This window comes from Chenopodium album, chromosome 16, assembly GCF_948465745.1.
Source record: "Chenopodium album chromosome 16, dcCheAlbu1.1, whole genome shotgun sequence".
Classification (NCBI taxonomy): Eukaryota; Viridiplantae; Streptophyta; class Magnoliopsida; order Caryophyllales; family Amaranthaceae; genus Chenopodium; species Chenopodium album.
In genome coordinates, this window is record NC_137849.1 from 37,554,540 (window position 1) to 37,576,488 (window position 21,949).

Here is a 21,949-nt window from a genome sequence, read left to right on the forward strand (position 1 = left end):
CATTGGCATGCATTATTATTATTGTTATTTTCACATGATTATTAATCATACCCATCACATTATACGCCCTTCTAAATTGACCCTATACGGCTTAACGGCTCTACTACATCACCATATCATCCCCACCTATCATGTAATGGCCTTATGGCCGCCTATCGGAGCTTACTATCATCATTTCTCGGCTCCTATTTAACCTTTATCCGAACTTATTATTATACACTCTTTGTTTTATTTATAAGCTAGAGTTAGATTTACACATTTGTTGAGATATAACTTTGATCATCAATAAATTTAATTAAAGGTTAGTAAAAATTAATTTATCAAGTAGACATTATGCCAAATCCTACAACATATTATATGATCACATTTATATATCAGTAAAAAAAAATTAAAAAAGTCAATGATGACATATAAATAGTGAAAAATCCCAATTTTGGCTTATTAAAAAAAACGGAGGGATTATTTTATTCCCATTTATTTATTTATTTTTAAGACTAATTTCTCGAAATTACAGTTTAATTTAGCTTAATTTATTTAATTAAGTCCAATTTACTCAAGTCGACTCTATTAAGTTCAACTCATTTCCTTTTTTTTTTTTTTTGACAAGAAGAAAAAGGGATTTCATTAATTAAATATCGCCAAACGGTACTTGCATATAATTCTTAAGAAATCAAGAATTCCAACACAAGTACACACCTTAAAACTAAATACATCTTATAATTGATTAACAATCGCCTTTATAACAAGCTTCATCTGAAGCAATACAATCTGTGAGTTCGCACTGATTCGGCTTGAAATCCACGGATGCGTAGTCGTTTGAGTGAAAATATTCATGTGGTCCTCCGGATTCTTGTACTTGTAGAGAATATGAAACCCTACATCTTCAACTCTTACCATAAAAACATAAAAAGGAAATAAACTTAAGAGAAAAATCATCATCTCAAGGATGAGATCTTTTTTATTAAAAGCAATTTAAAGGTTTTTGGGGCTTACCACCGGCAAGAACACCAGTGGAGGCCCCTACAAAGATTCACAATTGAGATCAAGAGGAAAAGAGATGAAGAGAAAAGGGAAAGGAGTGAATAAAAACCTTCAAAAGAATTGAAAAAACCTAGCAATGGAGGCTAAGAAAACCTTCCCAAGGGGGAAACCCTAAAAGGAACCAAAAAAACCCTCCCAAAGAGAAAACCTGGAGGGAACTAAGTTCAACTCATTTCAATTCAACTTAAATTAGCTACATTTGGTTTAATTAGTGCAACTCCATAAACATTAGTTGGGTTCACTTAACTTCATTTAAGCTCCAAGTCAATCAAAAATTAGGCCTAGTTGTCACATTAAAAGTTTAAATTACTCTATGTCATTATTATTTTTATTTTTGGTTGCTTTACAATCATTTCATTTATTAGCATGAATATGTTTATTGAACTGTCATGTTACTTGTTAGTCAGAGTTTCAGTCAAAATGCAGCTCCTATTAAGTTCAACTATATCACTGTAGTCATAAAGATTGAAAGTGGAATCAATAAACAAACAATATAATATTCAAAATAAGCAATTTAATGATGATTTGGATTTGGAATACTTTATCACTGATGAATTGGAATTCAAAGTATATGATGATGTTATGTCACTTGTGTGTGTATGTCAAATGATTTACCTAATGACTAATGAGTTTTAACCAACAAGAGTTGACTCAAGTGGTAAGCAACTTGATGTCGCTTAAGAGAGGTTTCGGGTTCGAGCCTCACTGTATTAGGCAAAATATAGCTGTAAGTTATTAGCAGTGGTGGCAAATGTTTGTACAAGTAACTACTAACTATCCACAAGTTGTTAGATGTGAAAATAAACAATTATAGTTTTTTAATAGCTACTCTCACAACTAAAACCTACCCCAGCCACTACATTATCAAATGCTTAAATTTTTTATTCTAAATTAAATACAAACCTAAAAACTTCTTAGAAACTAGTGCCGAATATACCCTTAGCATTACGTACTAAAGAATTTTCAATATAATGGAGATTATATGATATGATTGCAATTAGGCTCCCAAAAGTTGATCCCTATTTTGCTCTTCTTATATTAAGAATAATAAGTCAAATGTATTTAGTGCAAAGAAATAAGTTTAGAAATGACAAGTTATAAAAAGTTGATTTAGCTTGAATAAGTTGGAATATTACCTTTTTTTTTTTTTTGGTCAAGGGAATATTACTTGTATCGCATATTTTAATTTATTCAATCTGTAATTTATTATCATGTCCTTGTAGTTGATGTAGACCACAATATCTAATAATTTAATAACTAATTAGATTTTTTTTTTTCCAACTTTAAAATAGTGATAATTCATGGTAAAGTTGTGATTCTTTAACCAAAACATTCCAAAGCGAAACTTTAAATCAAATAGACAAAGAAAATAACTCGAAAACCAATCCAAAAGTTTTGGGTTTTGACACAGAAATTAAAGTTAGATGATAACGAGATAACTAATAACTTGCAAAGTATTCGAAGTTCATGATTCATAAAATAACCAAGTGGTGATGATTGTGTGCTACTGTTATTAGGCTAGGAGTGCATGGAGCTTTGGAATTAAAAAGTTATCTTCTCATTTCACCAAGCCTAAAGGTGTTTAATGGGGCTCTTTGAATTTTTTAATTTTTAAATTAACTTTTTATCTGAGTTTTGCAACTTTGCAATATTAAGCTAACTTTTAAGATAATAAAACATTCTATATATTGCATTAGCACGATATATAGTGATGTACAAAGTTACTAGATTAAGGATAGACATGGGTCATAGTCACACTTATACCTCATGTCAAGCTTGCATGCAAGTTGCCTAGCGCATAGCTAGACCCGACCCAAGTTGAGCTTACTAAGTTGCTAGTTATATATCATACTGGATTTTTCTAAAGGAAGGTCTAGACACGACCTAAGATCAAATGTCACTATTTTGTGTTAGTATGCCAAACTAATTTAACTTTTTAAAAGTACTTTATAGACTTTTTGTCATGTATACGTGTTTTTCCAAATGAGCCTATAACAACTACAGAGTATGTCTTATGTTGAGATCAAACCTAATGCGATTTTTACTGACTTGGATAGGAAATTGATTTATTTTATTATTTGGTCTAAATAAGTGACAAGGGCAACACAGATTAGAAAAGGGGGGGGGGGGGGGTTGTGTTGAGGAAATTTGAACATTTGAGATATGACTACATTGGAAATTTGTAATTAGTCTTTGTAGCTCTAGTCTCTATCAACGTAATCTCTTATTTGTTGTTTAACTTGGAAGAATGCTTTGGGTGAAAGTTTAAAGTGTATTAGAGAAAATAAACATTGTAAGACCTAAAATGAGATATTTGCATTGGAATAGCCTTGTAATCATTACACATATTATATGCACATATTTATTGAAAGCCCTAATTGTCCAGTAAATGTGTTTAGTTTTCCTCCCAAATATGAGGTTCTTACATTAATTAATATGGAGTACTTTGTTTTCTTCTAAACTTTATTAGTGTTTCTTACCATTTGGACTTCTACATACATTATGTTTGGGTCCAATTTATCTAATTGGGCCTAGTCATGTATTTGGGTCCAATTATCTTATTGGGCCTGGTCACTAAATGACTTCATATTCCCAGGTCAAGGCCCGAGCCTCCAATCAAGCCGAGTCAACCAAGAGTCCTTTGGTCCGAATTGCCATGGTCAGCCCATGACTATTTAAAGGCCCAATCACTCTCCTCTCATCATGAGCAAAGGTATAAAAGCCTCCAATTCATTCATTCATAGGACAACACAACAAAGCCTCAAGCAATTAATTCTCTTGCACAGCTTTCTCTCTCTAGACACTGTTTGACTTCGGCATCGGAGGGGTCTTCCTCGGATCCACCCCCGAGGCCAGTTTACGTGTTTTAGTTGTGCAGGAAACCTTCGGCCCAGCATCTATTGGACCGGACCAGTCTTCATCCACTTCATTGGACCTTCGGCAAGGTCCCATTGTTTTCACCCGAAACAATTTGGCGCCGTCTGTGGGGAAGACTTTCAAAAATCTTTAAGCCAAATCTCTAATCAAAATCATCTTGCAATCATCTTAGTAGCAATGGCTAAGAACCGCAAGAGCAAAAGTCTCCGTCAAGGAGCAGGTGAAAAGCCTAAAACTTCTACTCCATCACCCTCACCGGACCGGAACTCTCCCAAGGGTGCCAGTTCGGGGGGAGGATCATACCGGGAGGATTCTCTTTCTCCCGTGATCCACAACTCTCATCATAGACCGAGTCCCTCTCGGTCTAACAGAAGTCAGTCCGACGACCATAGGACTCATTCAGTGCCCCAAAGCCAACCATCGACCATCCGCTCTCATTCCCACACTCAGCCGAGGACCCCTTTGACGGGGCCCAGCTCGGAGGAGGTGGCTAGAGTGCTGGCAGTGCTCATGGAGGCAATGAGGGCACAAAATATGCCTCCACCTCACGATCGAACTCCTCCGCATACCCGGCATCAGCGGAGGAAGCTGGACCATGAGGGGGAGAAACCTCCCTCCTTCCGGGAACTGGAAAGGTGGGAAGAGGATACCTGGAGAACTGAAAGAGAGAGGAAAAAGAACCCTCAATTTTTCAGAGGATCCTCAACCTCTCAACCAGAAACGCACAAGAGCAGCAGCTCAACTTCTCGGCCAGAATCTGCTCGCCGAGAGCAACCTGAGACTGTTCGCCGAAGCGTCCTCGACCGACTCGGCGGCAGGGAGCCGAGCGTGCACAGTCGCCTCTCGTTCCCTGTAGCCGAGGCCCAAACTTCCCAGCCAGTGACGAAAACCACTCCTACCTCTCTAAGAGGGCGGAGCGCGGTCCCTTCGGCCAGGAACAAAGGCAAGGCCGTTATGCTACCCACCAGTTCCCCATTCGAGCAATGGATACTGGAAGAGCACGTGCCCACGGTTAAAATACCGTCGCACATCACGTATGATGGGACTTCGGATCCGAAAGACCACATTGCCTCGTATGAGGCTCATATGCATCTTTGCCCCAGGTCCGAAGCGACTTGGTGCAAATATTTTCCAACCACTCTCAAGGGGGTCGCGCAAGCGTGGATCTCCAAGGGAGTGAAACAAGGCTCTATAACAGGGTGGGACGATCTGTCCTCCAAATTTAGGAGCAAGTTTTCCACGGCAAACCGCCGAGAGAAGACTACTGCAGAACTCATGGGTCTGCAACAAGGGGAGGCTGAAAGCCTCTGGGACTATCTGACCCGTTTCAGCAACGAGTCATCCAGCGTCTCTCAGCTGGACCAAGGGCTAGCTGTCTTTGCAATGCAGAATGGCCTTCAGCCTGGGAAGTTCCTAGACTTCATGGTCATGCATACCCCGCAGACCTTGGAGGAAGCTCTGAACGCCTCGGATAAATTCATCCGAGCCGAAGAGTGGAACAAAACAAAAACCCAACCTCAATCCGGGGGAGGGAAGCAAAAACAAACACCCTCGTCTGAAGGCCAAGGCCAGAAGACAAAGGGAAAGGCGAAAGCCTCGGAACAATCTTTGGCCAACGAGCCGAAGAAGGAAAAATCTGCCCCATTCACCGGCAGATATGAATCCTACACTCCACTCTCTCTTCCACGCGCCAAAATTTACAGCGTGACAAAGGAGCAGAGTTACAGAAAGCCGAGACCACTCCCAGAGTGGTATCAGCGAAAAAATAAAAATCAATGGTGCGAGTTCCATGAATTACCGGGACATAACACCGAGGAATGTATTCAGCTGAAGGACCAGATTGAGGACATGGTCCGGAAGGGATACTTGAAAAAATACATCGCGGATTACCGCGAGAAAAAGGAGGCCGAGAAGTCAGCAAAGGACTCTCGGCAGGACCTCGATTTCCCCCGGAAGAACAACAAAAGTGCGGAGGGAAAATTCTCTCCAATCAATGTCATCTCGGGAGGAATATGCTCTCGGAGGGAGCACAAGCGGCACCTTAGGGCTCTGACCCATCAGGTGAACAACGCTGACATTCAGCCTCCCCAGTCGCCGGTGCCGAATATGACGTTCACAGCCGCCGACTGCCGGTACCCAAGCACCTTACGCCGGTACCCTACCCGGTATCCGGATTCAACGGGGCTTCAACTTATCCAGATGGGAAGGTAACACTTCCTGTCACCATCGGCTGCGATGAAGCAGCCATGAACGTCATGACCGAATTTTTTGTCATTGACGCTCCTTCAGTGTACAACGTGATTTTGGGGAGACCCATAATTCACGAGATCCAAGGGGTCGTCTCAACCTATCATCAGCTGATGATTTACGTCTCAGACGTCGGCTTCCCCGAAAGGATCCAGGGCAGCCAAAAGGACGCCCGAAGGTGCAACTACCTCAAGCCATCCACTAGTCTCCCAGATGACGACGACAAGGATGAGGAGGAGAAAGAAAAAGAAAGAGAGCCCAGCACAAAAAAGCAGAAAGGCCTAAGTGCTTCGGCCCAAGGATCTGTGCCCAGAGAAAAAGGGCCAGAAAGGGAAAAGGCTAGCTCTTCATCTGAGCCAAAAGACCCAGAGAGCCAGCCGAAGAACAAAAAGTCTGGGACACCTGCTGACATAGACAACAGGCCAGATTGTGAAGAGTCCAGTCCATCAGCAATGGACATGGACCAGCAGACTGAAACGATCGAGCTGGCCGAAGGAGACGCTGAGAAATGTGTAGTAATCGGGATGGACCTTGATCCGAACACCCGTTGTGAACTTATTCAGCTTCTTCAAGACAACAGAGATGTGTTTGCTTTCTCGGCAGCTGATATGCCCGGGATAAGTCCAGACCTCATCTCCCATAAGCTTAATGTTGACCCAACGTGTCGACCAATTAAGCAAAAGAAGCGGAATTACTCCGCTAATAAGAACCGAGACATCGCAGCCGAGGTCAAAAAGTTGCTGAAGGCAGGCTTCATCGAGCCTTGTCAATATCCAGAGTGGCTGGCAAGTGTGGTAATGGTTCAGAAGGCCAATGGTACCTGGAGAATGTGCGTTGACTTCACGGACCTAAATAAGGCTTGTCCGAAGGATTTCTATCCCTTGCCGAGGATCGATCAGTTAGTTGACTCGACAAGTGGCCATGCCTTGCTTAGTTTCATGGACGCATTCTCGGGGTATCATCAGATCTTCATGCACCCTGACGATCGAGCAAAGACGGCATTCGTCACGAACGCCGGGGTGTACAATTATAAAATGATGCCCTTCGGATTGAAAAATGCGGGGGCAACCTATCAAAGGCTGGTGGATCAAGTTTTCACCAATCAAAAGGGCCGAAACATGGAAGTCTATGTTGACGATTCAATAGTCAAAAGCAAAAAATCTGAGGACCATGTTAAGGACCTGGCTGAAACCTTCGCCACCTTAAGAAAGTACCAAATGAAGCTGAACCCGAAGAAGTGTGTCTTCGGCGTGAAGTCAGGGAAATTCCTTGGGTTCATGGTCAGCAAGAGGGGGATTGATGCCAATCCCTCCAAAGTCAAAGCAGCGCTCGACCTTCCTGAGCCGAAAACAAAGCGGGATGTTCAGCGGCTCACCGGAAGAATGGCCGCCCTCTCGAGGTTCATTTCCAGAGCTTCGGATAAGGGGTTACCTTTCTTCAAAGCCCTTACACTCCCGAAAACAAAAGAGCTCGTTTGGGAAGAAGAGCAAAAAGAGGCCTTCAAGCAGCTTCGGGAGTATCTAGCTCAGCTCCCAACGCTGGCTAGCCCAGTAGAGGGAGAAACTTTGTATCTGTACGTGGCTGTCAGCCCAGCCATCATCAGTGCGGTGCTGCTGAGGGAAGAAAACAAAATTCAGCAACCGATCTACTTCGTCAGCCACACGCTGACGGATGCCGAGACTCGCTACCCTCTACTCGAGAAAGTCGTTTTTGCGGTAGTGTTAGCTGCTCGGAAGCTGAGGCCCTATTTTGATTGCCATCAGATAGTGGTCTTAACTGATCAGCCGCTGGAAAAAGTTCTCGGCAAAGTTGAAAAATCTGGTAGGCTGGCCAAGTGGGCTTTTGAGCTCACCGAATTCAGCATCAGCTACCAGCCGAGGGCTGCCATCAAGGCTCAGGCTCTAGCGGATTTCTTGGCCGAATGCTCGTACCAAGAGACGCTAGACAATGAAAAGAAAGTCTGGATCGTGTTTACGGATGGATCCTCCACCGTAAATGGTTCGGGGGCAGGGGTAGTGATAACCTCTCCCGAAGGCAAATCCTTTGAGTATGCACTAAAATTTTCTTTTAAGGCTTCGAACAACGAAGTTGAATATGAGGCAGCAATCGCTGGGCTAGAATTGTGCATCTCTCTGGAAGCCGAGCATGTCTGCCTGAAGACAGACTCTCAGCTAGTTGCATATCAGATCAGTGGCAGCTACGAGGCCAAAGAGCCCTCCATGGTAGCCTATCTTGCCAAGATCAAATCAGTCATTGCCAAGCTGAGAACTTTTGAGGTTCAGCTGATCCCAAGGGGTCAGAATACTCAAGCCGATGCACTCTCCAAACTTGCCAGTTCAACTCTCACTGAGCTGAACAGATCTGTATATGTGGAAGTGCGTCGAGAAAGAAGTGTCGACGAAGCACCTGAAGTGTGCTGCGCTGACCCAGAGCCTAGCTGGATGGACCCCATCCTAGCTTTCAAGCTTCGGGGAGAAATTCCCGAAGATAGAATTTTGGCCTCCAAGCTGAAAAGAACCAGCTCAAGGTTCATTGTCTTCAGAGGGGAACTTCTGAAAAAGTCCTTCTCAGCCCCATTGCTGAAATGCGTGGGACCAACAGATGCAGATTATATCCTTCGGGAGATTCACCTCGGCATCTGCGGGAACCACATCGGGGGAAGGACCTTAGCCCACAAGGCATTGATGGCCGGATACTACTGGCCCACCATGATCTCAGATGCTAAGGAGCTGGTCCGGAAATGCGAAAAATGTCAAAAATTCGCACCAGTTATCCATCAGCCAGCTAGGGATCTTCAGCCGATCCTTAATCCACTCCCGTTTGCCCAATGGGGACTGGATATACTGGGACCATTTCCAGATGCTACATACCAGAAAAAATGGCTGATAGTCGGTGTCGACTATTTTAGTAAATGGATCGAGGCCGAAGCAGCCTCGAACATTACAGAGCAAACTGTCACGAAGTTTATCTGGCAGAATATCATCACTCGTTTCGGCATCCCGAAAGTATTTGTCTTCGATCATGGGAGGCAATTTGATAACTTGCCGCTGAAGCGGTATACCGATCAGTTCGGTATCAAACTGGCATATTCAGCGGTATGCCACCCGCAAAGTAACGGACAAGCCGAAGCTGCAAATAAACAAATCCTGAACGCCCTCAAAAAGAGGGTGGAAGATCAAAGTCCAAGTGGCTGGAGGAGCTCCCAGGAACCCTTTGGTCCCTTCGGACAACTGAAAAAGAGGCAACGGGATATTCACCTTTTGAGCTGGTGTATGGTGCCGAAGCCGTTCTTCCAGTGGAAATCGGCTCTGAGAGTTGACGAGTGCACCACTTCTCGGCTGAGAATGAGCAACTGATGAAGGAATCTCTCGATTTCCTCAGCGAAATAAAAGACTCAACCCGAGACAGAATGGCTGCTTAGAAGCAGGAATCAGCAAATTTTACAACCGAAGGGTCCATGCAAGGCCTCTCAAAATTGGAGACCTTGTCCTTCGGAATGCCGCTGCAGTTCAGAAAGGCCGAATCCATGGGAAACTCTCAGCTGCATGGGAGGGACCCTATGAAATCTGTGATGAGCTTCAGCCAGGGACATACCGACTTCGGCAGTTGGATGGAATTGAGTTGAGAAATCACTGGAACGCTGATGTACTGAAGAAATATCATGTGTAAACCCTTCGGGGCAGAACAATATTTGTAAGTACATTTTGAATTAATGAAAGGCCTTGGAGCCACCATTTATATAAATATTTGCAACTTTTTATTCTTTCAAAGTTTTCTTTATTCTATCTACTCTTTAAGGGTTTTTATTCAGCCTCGTCTGAAACCTTCGCCTCCGGGTAACCGGGTTTCAGATTGCTGACAAACTCGTCTTTTTTAAAGAACATTGGTCTTTCAGCTGAAGTCAAACTTCAGTAAGACTTGTTCTCCAAAGACAAGAGTCCATGGACAAGTCTGGGATATTGCCTTAACTGAGCCTTGTATCCCAGAAAGCCATTATCCGAAACATTGCCTTCAGTTGGCCCTGTGTTTCGGATATCCATTTTTAAAAGATAGACAGAAAATCAAGGATAACAGCAACTGTTGGAAATTTTTTATTCAGCCTCGTCTGAAACCTTCGCCCCCGGGTAACTGGATTTCAGATTGCTGACAAACTCGTCTTTTTTAAAGAACATTGGTCTTTCAGCTGAAGTCAAACTTCAGTAGGACTTGTTCTCCAAAGACAAGAGTCCATGGGCAAGTCGGGGATATTGCCTTAACTGAGCCTTGTATCCCAGAAAGCCATTATCCGAAGCATTGCCTTCAGTTGGCCCTGTGTTTCGGATATCCATTTTTAAAAGATTGAAGAAACAAAACCCAACTCAGTAATCCAAAGACTTGAGTCTTCAGATTCCTGGGGGGTCAAGAGGCACTATCAGTGCAAGTTTATCTTCAGCAGAATTCTTCAAACCGAAAGCTTTGTACTTAGCAAATATTTGCAAAAAATTCAAAGTTCAGAAATAGTAAAGCATTCAAAATAAGACAAGGAGTTGAAGAAAAAGCATCAGATTAATGAAAGGCTCAGAAAGTGAGCTACAAAGTTCAAATAAATTAAAGACTATATCGGCAGCCGCCCACAAGCGGAAAATAACAGCTGCCGAAATACGTACAGAAACAAAAATAAACTATTTGTACATCAAGGCAAGCTGAAGCAAAAAGATAAGGCAAAAAGAGATTCCGAAAGCGGTGAGTCTGAAGTTAAGCACATGTTGATCCGCAAGATTCTGAAGACGACTGCCCGATTTCCTATGCTTCAGTTGGAGGCTCAGGCTGATCAGCCGGGCCAAGCCCCGGGGCAGTCTCGGTTCCAGCAGCAGAGGAGGCAGGTTGGGCCCTTGCCTGAGCTTCAGCGGCGCGCTGTTCAGCCTCCAACTCCTGCCGCTCAGCTTCCTCCTCGGCTTGTTCAGCCTGAAGGATCTCATGCTCAGCAGGAGTGGCATACAGCATGTGCGGATCTTCGGGGTCCTAAGCCCAAAGAGCACACTTGGACCAATCCAGCGAGGGCTCAGCATGGAGAGCCAACCTCCGAGCCACCTTAAACCCATTAATGTAGCCCATCTCATATTCTTCTTGGGTGTAAAGGCGGACTTGGAGTAGGGCTTCAACATCAGCCAACCTCTTTTGACTCTCCTCCAAATCCTTTTTAGATTTTTCCAACTCTTCTGAGAGTTTGGAGGAAGAAGTCTTCTGCTCATTAAGCTCCAGCTAGATGTTGGAAGCTTCGGTTTTGGCCTGGGTCAGCTCATCTCCCTTGACTCTCAGCCGATCTTCCAACTCCTTCGGCTTTTGGTCCTGGCTCTCAGCAGCAGCTTGGGCAGCAGAAAGGTGAACATCCCTGACTTGAAGAGCCTCTTCAGCAGCCATCCTGCTGGCTTCAAGAGCTTCCAGCTGCTGCTGCACTTCAGCTTGTGCAGCAGCTCCCTCTTAAATTCGGCTCTCGATGGCAGCTTTAAATTTGGAGACCACTCCCATTTGCTCCTGAAGGAATTTCTCCCCTTCCACCAGCGGGGGAAAAACTTCCTTCTCCATAGCCGAGCAGAAGGTTTGAATGGCTTCAGCAGCCCTCTTCTCATACTCTTCGCTCTGTTGTTGCTTCTCTTCAGCAGCCTGCTGCTTCAGCTCAGCAAGCTTCGCCTCCTCTCGGGCAATTTTTGCCTCCTCCCAAGCATGCTCCAGCTTGTCTTGGAGGATGTCAATCAACTCTACAGTAAGAGTCTGATTGTGCACAACCTGTTTGCAGGGGCACATCAGTTGAAATAAATAAAGTAATAAAAAAGGAAAGAGCCAGAAAGAAGAAGAAGAGCTGAGCGAAAGCAAAGCAGCTAAAAGGTTGAGTACCTGCATCAGCAAACGCTGGTTGTCTCTTGCAGGGTCAGGGACCCTTCGGCTGGATTCTCCCATCCCAGCCGTGGCCTTCAGCGACCACACCCTTGCTCGGTCCACTTCGGACATGCTAGTTAAGTCGCCGAAGTAGCCCGCAGCCCCTTCACGGTTCTGGCCCCAAATTCGTTCCCAAATAGATTCTGGGACTGTGATGCGGGGGGCCGAGAAACCCAAATCTCCAGAGTTCAGCGTCTGGAATGAGGGGAAGGAAGAAGAGGGAACCTCCTGAATCTTCTCAGGCTCAGCATGACCTTCTCCTCCGGCGGAGCCCAGTTGGTCTCCACCAGGGTCAGCAGCAACGACCTTCTCTGCTTCATCCCCCAGACCAGGTTGAAGAAGAAAAGCGTCAACCTCCCTATCAATATCATCTGAGAAGCCTTCAGCAATCGGCTTCTCAGATTCTTCAGCAGGGTGTCCCTGAACCCCCCCTTCGGATCAGGGGTTCTTTGGTCCACCTCCATCTCTTGAGTTTCGGGAGGTGGAGGGGGGGTTTGAGGACGCGGAGCTTCCGGCGGAGAGGGAGCCCTCGGCGAGCGTCTACCTTCATCAGGCTCCCGTATGAGGATGCCCCCAGTAGGCCTCATCCCCGTCTGAAACTGACGAGGTCCCAGCACGGCTAACCTCCTCCTCCTCTTTGCTAAGGGCTGCTCGTCCATTTCTTCAGATTCTGACGAAGATGGATCTTCAGAAAGAGCAGGCGCCTTTCCTTCTCTTCTTTCGCTCCTTTCCTCAGACTGCAGAAAGGGGGGGGCAGCAGAGGGTGAGTTAATAAAAAAAAAAAAAAAAAAAAAAAAAAAAAAAAAAAAAAACCAAGTCAGGAACTTACTGGAACCCTCGGCTGAGCTCCAGGTGCAGGGATATCCCTTTCAGCAAAACCAGACGTCCCAACACCTCCTTCCAAGGAGTTGATTACTCGGGACACGTCAGCTGCTGTCTGAGCAGCCTGTGCTTCCTCAGGTAATAAGGGCCGAAGGGGATCTCGCTTCTCCCACCAAGGCTTCTGCTTGGTGTATTCGGCAGCGGCTTCGATTTGAAGACCCGTTTCGTGCAGATGCAGCGGACGGTTCTTCGGAGCTGTGATTGCCGGAGCCCGGTCTAGAATGACCCTTTCAGCGTTCACCCCGAGCCGGTTATAATCAATTCCCGAGGTAGCTTCGCTCAACTCTGAAAAGAACAGACGAAGGTTAGACTAAGGGAATAAGCATCAAAGACAAATCAAAAATTGAATAAGTTGAAGTCCTCGGCCCCAGCCGAACATACTTACCACCCCTGTACTTTCGGCTGAGGCCGACAACTGCCAACATCTTCTCTTGAAAAATGTAATGGTTATCCGGAAGCCATCTGGCCGGGAGAGTTCTCATTCGGCCAACTCCCCCGGGGTTATTCTGCTTCCCGAAGAAGCTCATTTGCTCATAACTCGGGTGGCTAGTGGCATCAGGGTCCTCAGGACCCAAGTCTTGCATGCTAGGATCAGGCCTGGAGAGGTATCGGGGAGCCCCGAAAAAATATGGATGCTCCGGATCAGCGGGGACTCTCACCCAGACCCATTGACCCCTCCAATCCTTATCCGAGGAGTCGTTCGGCCACATAGTCAGATATTGGGGGCGGCTCTCTATTCGCCACCAGCCTGAAGACCCGTGTTGGCCGTACACGCTCTGGAGGTTCTGCACTAGCTGATGCGTCTTTCGGAAGCAGTGCAAATTCGGTTCAACAGCAAAAAACCGACACACCCAGAGATAAGTCATCACCCGACGAATGCTAACGGGTGTTAATTGGCACAGGGAGATCTTGTACTTTATTAAAATGTCCCTGATGAAGGGATCCAAAGGAAACCGAAGCCTGTATTGGAGCTGCCGAGTGTACACCCTGATATACCCAGGAAGGGGACGGTGAATCCTGTCCGTCGGCGAGGGCATTCGGCACCAGTGCCCATCCTCTTAAAAAATGCCGTAGTGCAACTCAATTTGCTCGGCGAACCGGTAGGTTTCGGCGTGCTGAATCCACCATGAGTAGGGCGCATTTTTAATCATGGCCTCCTGGGCCTCGGCGTCCTGCCATTCAGCATGCCCAGGAAGCAGGTCCCAGAGCACAGGGGGCAAATCTTCAGCCTGCCCAGCCTGTTCTCTCTGCTCAGGTTGCCCCGCCTCGCCGGCCTCGGCGTCCTGCTGAGGCGGCGCGGCGTTTAAAGGGACTGCCGGAATCCCCCTTTCCGGGTCTTCACCGGCTCGTTCCCCGTTCCAAACGTCGGCGCGGTCACGGGGATCCCTAGCCTGACCCCGTCGACCCTGTTGATGCCTCCTTTCTCGAGCCATAATCAAATTCAGAGAAGGAAAGAAGGGAGGAGAAGAATTTCCCTAAAAAAAAAAGGCAAGAAAATCGAAAAAGCTCGAGGAAAATTACCTTCAAATTGGCCGGAATACGCCGGTCAAATCAGTGGAAGTGATGGATTTGAGTCTCGAACTTGGATTCGAAAATGGTACGCTGGAAATTCGAAGTGAAAATGGGTTTGCGCGAGAATTTGAGTGTGAATTGGTGAAGAAATGAGGTTGAAATGCGAATCAGACCTTATAATTCCAGGAAGGAGAATCCCAAAGGTCGAAAAGTTCGAATTTCTCTTAAATGCCTCCTTAATTAACCGTTAAACACTCTCTCTCTTGATTAACCGCCCACTATCCACTCCACTTCCTATTAATTATCCAAATTACAGTTATTTAATTAATAACTGTTCAAAGAATTTAAATCTTTTGATTTAATTAAATCATTTACTTCCCTCCATTTCTTATTGGATTCAAACCCGACCCGTCATCCTTCCAAGTCGGGTCTGGGGGGAAAGTTGTTTGGGTCCAATTTATCTAATTGGGCCTAGTCATGTATTTGGGTCCAATTATCTTATTGGGCCTGGTCACTAAATGACTTCATATTCCAAGGTCAAGGCCCGAGCCTCCAATCAAGCCGAGTCAACCAAGAGTCCTTTGGTCCGAATTGCCATGGTCAGCCCATGACTATTTAAAGGCCCAATCACTCTCCTCTCATCATGAGCAAAGGTATAAAAGCCTCCAATTCATTCATTCATAGGACAACACAACAAAGCCTCAAGCAATTAATTCTCTTGCACAGCTTTCTCTCTCTAGACACTGTTTGACTTCGGCATCGGAGGGGTCTTCCTCGGATCCACCCCCGAGGCCAGTGTGCAGGAAACCTTCGGCCCAGCATTTATTGGACCGGACCAGTCTTCATCCACTTCATTGGACCTTCGGCAAGGTCCCATTGTTTTCACCCGAAACACATTATATACACCCATTCTTCTTTAATCATATATTGTGATTTATACATACATAATGAACTAATTATGAAATATCATGTTTGTAAAATTTGACTAAAAAAGAATTACAAATATTCATGGTCAAAGTTTTGCATTGATATAAAATAAAACAACTTTATTGAAAAAAAAAAATCAGAGAAAGCACGTGTTAACCTAATTAATTGCCCATTTTGTGAGCCCTCGATTTGTTATGTCTCCCATCCAATCTTCCCTGTCCCATTGGGCATGCCTTCTTGTACTGAAAGCATTTCTTTTGCAATGCCATATTGCCATTAGAATTGGATAGATGTTACACTTCACCTACCAAGGAACATGAAAGTAGCTGCATTTTTGCACCAAGCTTATATCATGGAATATTCAACTTTTGTCTTATTCAATATAACTAGAATTATTTAAGGATGTTAATATAATAATGAATTCATCCTCATAAATGCCCTCCTGTACTTGATTTGATTCATCCATGTAATGTGATTTCAAGTTGGCTTCATATCAGGGCACTACCTTTTTTCAAACAAAAATAACAAATTGTTGTAATAATGTGAGTAATATTTCGTAACATATTATTTTACATTGTACAACTACTAGCTAAAAATTGATTTTACCAAACATATATAATTAATAGTTGACTAGTTGTACATACAACTAATTTGTCAATCTATTGAACAAATGACAATCAGTAACCAATTGGGAAATCGTCAAACAGAACTTTTGTGTCATTTTAAAAAAAAAATTACAGAATAACGTAAGATAATGATATAAAGAGAATACTGGTAAATTAAAATACCATCCCCAAATCCCCGAAAGAGTAATCAAGTGAGTCGAACTATTAGAAGTTGATTATGTTGTTTAACCGTATACCGCAATCCTTAGCTGTATTATTACAATGTTGGTCCAGACCCATATTAATAACCGTGGATGTCCACGCCAAATAAATATAAGCCACTACGCTTACTTTATAACTGGTCCAACTAATTACAGTAACTAGCAAGCATCTGATGGTACTCTATTATCTTTTCCAGACATCACTAACATAACAAGGCTAATTTTGAACCTCAAAATTACAGAAAATATGTCTAAATACTACTTATATTGTACATATTCCGTTGGGGTTTTCTACGCCATACCCTTGTGGTTTTCGCTTTTCTTATGTATACTTCGTACATTTATAACTTTTTTTTTTTTTTTTTTTTTTTTTTTTTCATTCGGCTTGTCAAATAACAAAGTAACCACTAAACACTAATCGAGTTACCCTATAGCCTATAATACTGATCGAGTAACCCCTTCAATCTTGAGGAAGTAACCCCTATAACACTAACAAAGTAATCTCTATAGTGGCTAGTCACATATAAGAGCTTAAGTTTTTTTTTTTCCCCTACCCTTTATAAGGTTACTTGCAAAAAAAGTGTGGAAACTTCCTCCGTTACTTCATCCATCTTTGTTGTACGCTTGTACCCCTTCTTCCCTATACTTCTTATGTTTCATAATATTCCGTATGATTGACACATTTCATTTAGGTGTATTTGCCAGAGCATACGGGTATTTCAAGATGAATTGTCAAACAAAACCTTTGTGTCAAATCACAAAATGAATTCCGCATCAAATTAACTATACCTCGAGTATTTCAAATTTTATACTCCGTCCGTCCCTAAATTACATTGCTCTTTGGAAATTTACACGGAAATTAAGGAGGAAAGAATAAGACAAATAACAATAATTAAATAATGCAATGGGAAGTACAAAGATAGATTAGTTATTACTCATGACATGTCCTCAATCCTTTGCAAAAAAAAAGGACCAATCACATGCTCCTAATTGAAAATTTTTAACCAATCATATTCATTGTAATTTGGCACAAGGATTATGAGTAAGATTAGGTAAGGATGAGTGAGAAAGCATTAAATATAAAACAGAAAAAGAGAGTTGATTTACTAAAAAAACTTACCAAAAATAGAAAGAAGGAATGTAATTTTGGAATACCAAAAATAGAAAGGAGGAATGTAATATAATTCAGGGACGGAGGGAGTAATACATACTATTATGTTTAATCAATGTTAATAATCATGCTTATTTCGTCTCCATACATTTTATACAGCTCTTAAACTAATAATAAATGGTACTCTACTACTCTGTAAACTTTTAGATTCAACTTTTATCGGAGGGAAATTGGATAAAAAAATTAACGTTAAAATCAAATTCAAAAATATAAGAAAACCAATTCATCTACCCAATACCATTAATATAACAGCGAAGGTCACAGCTACCATACAACTACTTCTATCTTTTCCAGAAAAACACACCTTTCATTTAATGTAACATCAATTTTGTAAATTCCCTTAAACCCCAGATCTTTCTTATATAAACCCACCATTTTTAACATAAAAGATTAAACAATTTCAATCATTTTCAGATTTTTCACCACTCAAAAAGTGATTAAAAAAAAAAAAAATTTTCTTTTTAGTGTGACTCAAATTTTTATCTATAAATACATTTCCAAAACTTTATCCATTCACTAAAATTTATATTTTCAAGAACTTCTGAGTATTATATAAAGAGGTAACGTGCATAAATATATTTTAAAAAGAAAGTGAAAAAATTGTGTGTTTTTTAGGAGCAAAGTAAATATGAGCAAATGGGTTTTATCCGGTGGTTTTTGTTGGTGGTTGACGGTGGTTTTGGTGGTTGTTGTTGGTGGTTTTGATTGCGTAACGGCGTACCCGAAAGAGGATCTTGTTGTAAATTTACCTGGACAACCAAAGGTTGATTTCAGGCAATTTGCTGGGTACATTGATGTTGATGTTAAAGCAGGAAGAAGCTTGTTTTATTATTTTGTTGAAGCTGAAAATAATACTCAACATACTCCTCTTAGTCTTTGGCTTAATGGAGGTATAATTATTTCTTATTATAATAATGTAGTTATATTGATTTTCGCAATTTTTTGAATCTTACAGTGATGTACTTGCCAATGTGTTAGATTTCGTATGACTTTTTATTAATGAATTTTTGTCGGTTTTATATATAAAAAAAAAAAAAAAAAAAAAAACTTGTTCCTAGATTGTTTGAGTAGGGTATGTTACTTTGAGTTGTGTTGTTTGTATGTGCTTTTGTAATTAACCAAGGACAGATAAAAAAATAAAAAAGTTTCTATTTTGTTTTTGTTAGAAGAAGTTTTGTTTTGGAGTTTAATGTTACTGTTGTATAACTGTTTTTACTGCAGGACCTGGTTGTTCATCAATGGGAGGTGGTGCATTTACAGAATTAGGACCATTCTTTCCAAGGGGTGATGGAAGAGGTTTAAGGGTTAATTCAAAGTCATGGAATAGAGGTTGAAATTTGGACTTTATATTAATGCAATTCATGTTATGTTGTTGAATTATGCAATAGTTTCAAGACCTTTGTTGTGATATGTTGTGAATTTGTTACTTTTTAGCATCGAATCTACTCTTTGTTGAATCGCCTGCTGGTGTGGGATGGTCGTATTCAAACACATCGTCTGATTATAATACCGGGGATGCAACCTCTGGTATGGACTAGGAAGCATTTGTTTCATGCTAAATTTTGGTTGAATTTTCTGGCTCTGCAAGTATTAGGCCTGTTTCTGATGTTTTGATATTTAACTTATATTGCAGCTAAGGATATGCTCACATTTCTGGTGAATTGGATGGTCAAGTTTCCTGAATTCAAATCTAGGGATCTGTATCTTACTGGGGAGAGTTATGCAGGTTTGTTCATTGCATAACTCGCACTTATTTAGTTGTTTTTGTAGCAGGAAATTTTTTAATGAATTATCTGTTTGCACTGTACAATTACATAGTTGGGATTGTATTAGATGAGAAGTTTTATGATAATTTTCTTGTCCTAGTTTGTACAAATCTTTCCTTGATCTAATTACTACGTATTTTAGTTGTAAATTGAACTCGTATACTCAAGTTGCCTTATCTGTAGCAATACTCAAGAACAAAGTCTAATATTCTGGTTTTCGTTCAAAGCTAACTTGTCTGTTACATTCCTGCTGTCTTACTGATGTTGCTGTTAGATTTCTGACATTATCGACGTTTATACTGCAGGGCACTACATACCACAACTGGCTGTTGCTATATTGGATCATAATGCTCAATCAAAGGCCTCCAAGCTCAACTTGAAAGGAGTTGCTGTAAGTAGTGCAGTTTCTTCTGTTTTGATAGGTTGGGTTCTTTTCAAAATCTTCAATGTAGATAACCTGTTTTGCTTTCTGATTTTGAATCAGATTGGAAATCCACTTCTCAAACTCGATAGAGATGTTCCTGCAACATACGAGTTTTACTGGTCTCATGGAATGATCTCTGATGAAATTGGCCTTGCCATCATGAATCAGTGTGATTTTGAAGATTATACCTTTCCAAATCCTCATAACGAAACTGATGTTTGCAACAATGCTATATCAAAAGCAAATACCATTGTTGGCGATTATGTCAACGAGTATGATGTTATCCTTGATGTCTGTTATCCATCTATTGTAGAGCAAGAACTGCGGTTGAAAAAAATGGTGAGATCACTGTCCTTCATAGTAATTTTTACCCTGACATAAAATGAGTAACGAAACATCATTGCAAGAATTTCAGATGCTTATTATGAATGGATTCATTTTTGTTCCTGAATACAAGTATAATTTTTTTTCAGGCCACTAAAATGAGTGTTGGAGTTGATGTTTGTATGACTTATGAAAGACGATTCTATTTCAATCTTCCTGAAGTACAGAGAGCTCTCCACGCAAATCGGACTAATCTACCTTATGAATGGTCTATGTGCAGTAGGTATGTAATTTTAGGAAACCACTGTCTACTTATGGTGATTGATTTTCCCAGCTAAATCTTTATTGACTTTATATGATATAACATTTTCTGATAACCCCTTCAGAAATAATGAAAAAATCTAGCAAGGCATTAGTACACTAGTACAAGTGTTCCTTGCAAAATTGAACCGATTTGTAATAACTTGACTCTAACCCACAATACTACCCAAAAATGCATAACCATTATTGACCCGAACTTAAAATGAACCAATCATGCCAGGAAAGTTAATTGCATAACAGACACAAATATGATCCAGCCTGAATATGCAGTTAACAGAACTAAAATTTCATCTTCTTTCTTTCTCATTATTGAGTTTCTGACTGTCATGTTTTACAGCATTCTGAATTACACTGACACTGATGGTAGCTTGAATATGCTTCCTCTGCTGAAAAGGATACTGTTGCACAATATTCGTGTTTGGATCTTCAGGTAACAGTCTATGAAACTTACACTTTTCAAACCAAAGTATGAAGAAATATATCAAAAATTACACTGCTTAAACTTATTTCTTTAATTTTCGGCAAGCCTATAAACATCTGTTACATTGTTGACAGTGGAGATCAAGATTCTGTTGTGCCACTGCTTGGCTCGCGTACCCTTGTTCGTGAGCTTGCTCATGACCTCAAATACAATATCACCGTCCCCTATGCAAACTGGTTTCACAAAGGACAGGTAAATTGTTGATGCATTGATGTCAGCTTTCTCCCCTTTCCCTGCTGTTACTTCTCTTAATCAAGCCTGCATATCTACTAACAGGTAGGAGGTTGGACAACTGAATATGGAAACTTACTCACATTTGCGACTGTGAGGGGCGCTGCACATATGGTACCTTATGCACAACCATCAAGGGCTCTGCACCTGTTCAGTTCATTTATACATGATCGAAAACTGCCAACAACAACTAAAGAATCCATAGAATGATGAGCTAGATTGGAAACTGATCTAGTTCTGGGTACTCTCAAGTTGCATCCTGCAGTTCTGCATCATTCTACTAAGAGGGATAGTATTTAGATGATTAGTGATAAAGGGTAGAACTACTTCAAATTTCGAAATAAAGGATACTTAGGATAATTGAATTTTCGATTCATCTGCAAGATTAAAGTGAGGGAGCATAGATATCTGTTGATTTGAGTTTCGGAATCAGGGTCAAAGGAGCCTGATTCCTGTGATTTGAGATCTGTAAGTTAGTTTGACATTGTTTTGCAGTTTTTTTTTAATGGGAAATAAATTACATGTTCAAACATATTTTTGCAGCAAGTCAACAAAACTCAAGGCAGGTACATAATAAACAACACATTTCTTGCTGTAATTCTTCCCTCATCATGTATCAGAAGTAGTATTTAAGTTTGTTCCATCATTCTAGTGATCAATAGCCCGCCTAGCTCAGTTGGTAGAGCGCAATTCAGGGTATATCCCACCACTCTCCATGGGTGGTAAGCAATATAAAATCAATGGGTAGTTGTGGTCGTGGGTTCGATTCCCACGGCGGGCAGCACTTTTTCACCATTTTAGAGTTTATTATTTGGTGTGACACCCATTTCTTGTATCTTGGCTTAGCCTGCGATGACTAAACAATCAATCAATCAAAGCCTTAATCCCAAAAGTGGGGTCGGCTAACATGAACCAAATTTGATTATTCCGTGTAGTCATCAACATAAATCTTTCTCCTCCATCCCTTACGATCCAAAACTTCATCCTCACGTAAATCCATGCA

The 21,949-nt window shown here is 41.8% G+C and overlaps 1 protein-coding gene across 1 annotated transcript; it reads left to right on the top strand.

Annotated features, from left to right (window-relative positions):
* Window positions 1–17,640: 17,640 nt before the first annotated feature.
* Window positions 17,641–21,730, top strand: LOC145586445 (serine carboxypeptidase-like 42). The gene is made up of 10 exons (XM_081643285.1): window positions 17,641–18,289; window positions 18,621–18,728; window positions 18,834–18,926; window positions 19,033–19,125; window positions 19,471–19,556; window positions 19,650–19,928; window positions 20,063–20,196; window positions 20,572–20,664; window positions 20,790–20,907; window positions 20,992–21,730. Exons 1-10 carry the CDS (start codon window positions 18,028–18,030, stop codon window positions 21,154–21,156), a joined length of 1,431 nt encoding a protein of 476 aa, XP_081499411.1. The 5' UTR covers window positions 17,641–18,027; the 3' UTR covers window positions 21,157–21,730.
* Window positions 21,731–21,949: the final 219 nt, after the last annotated feature.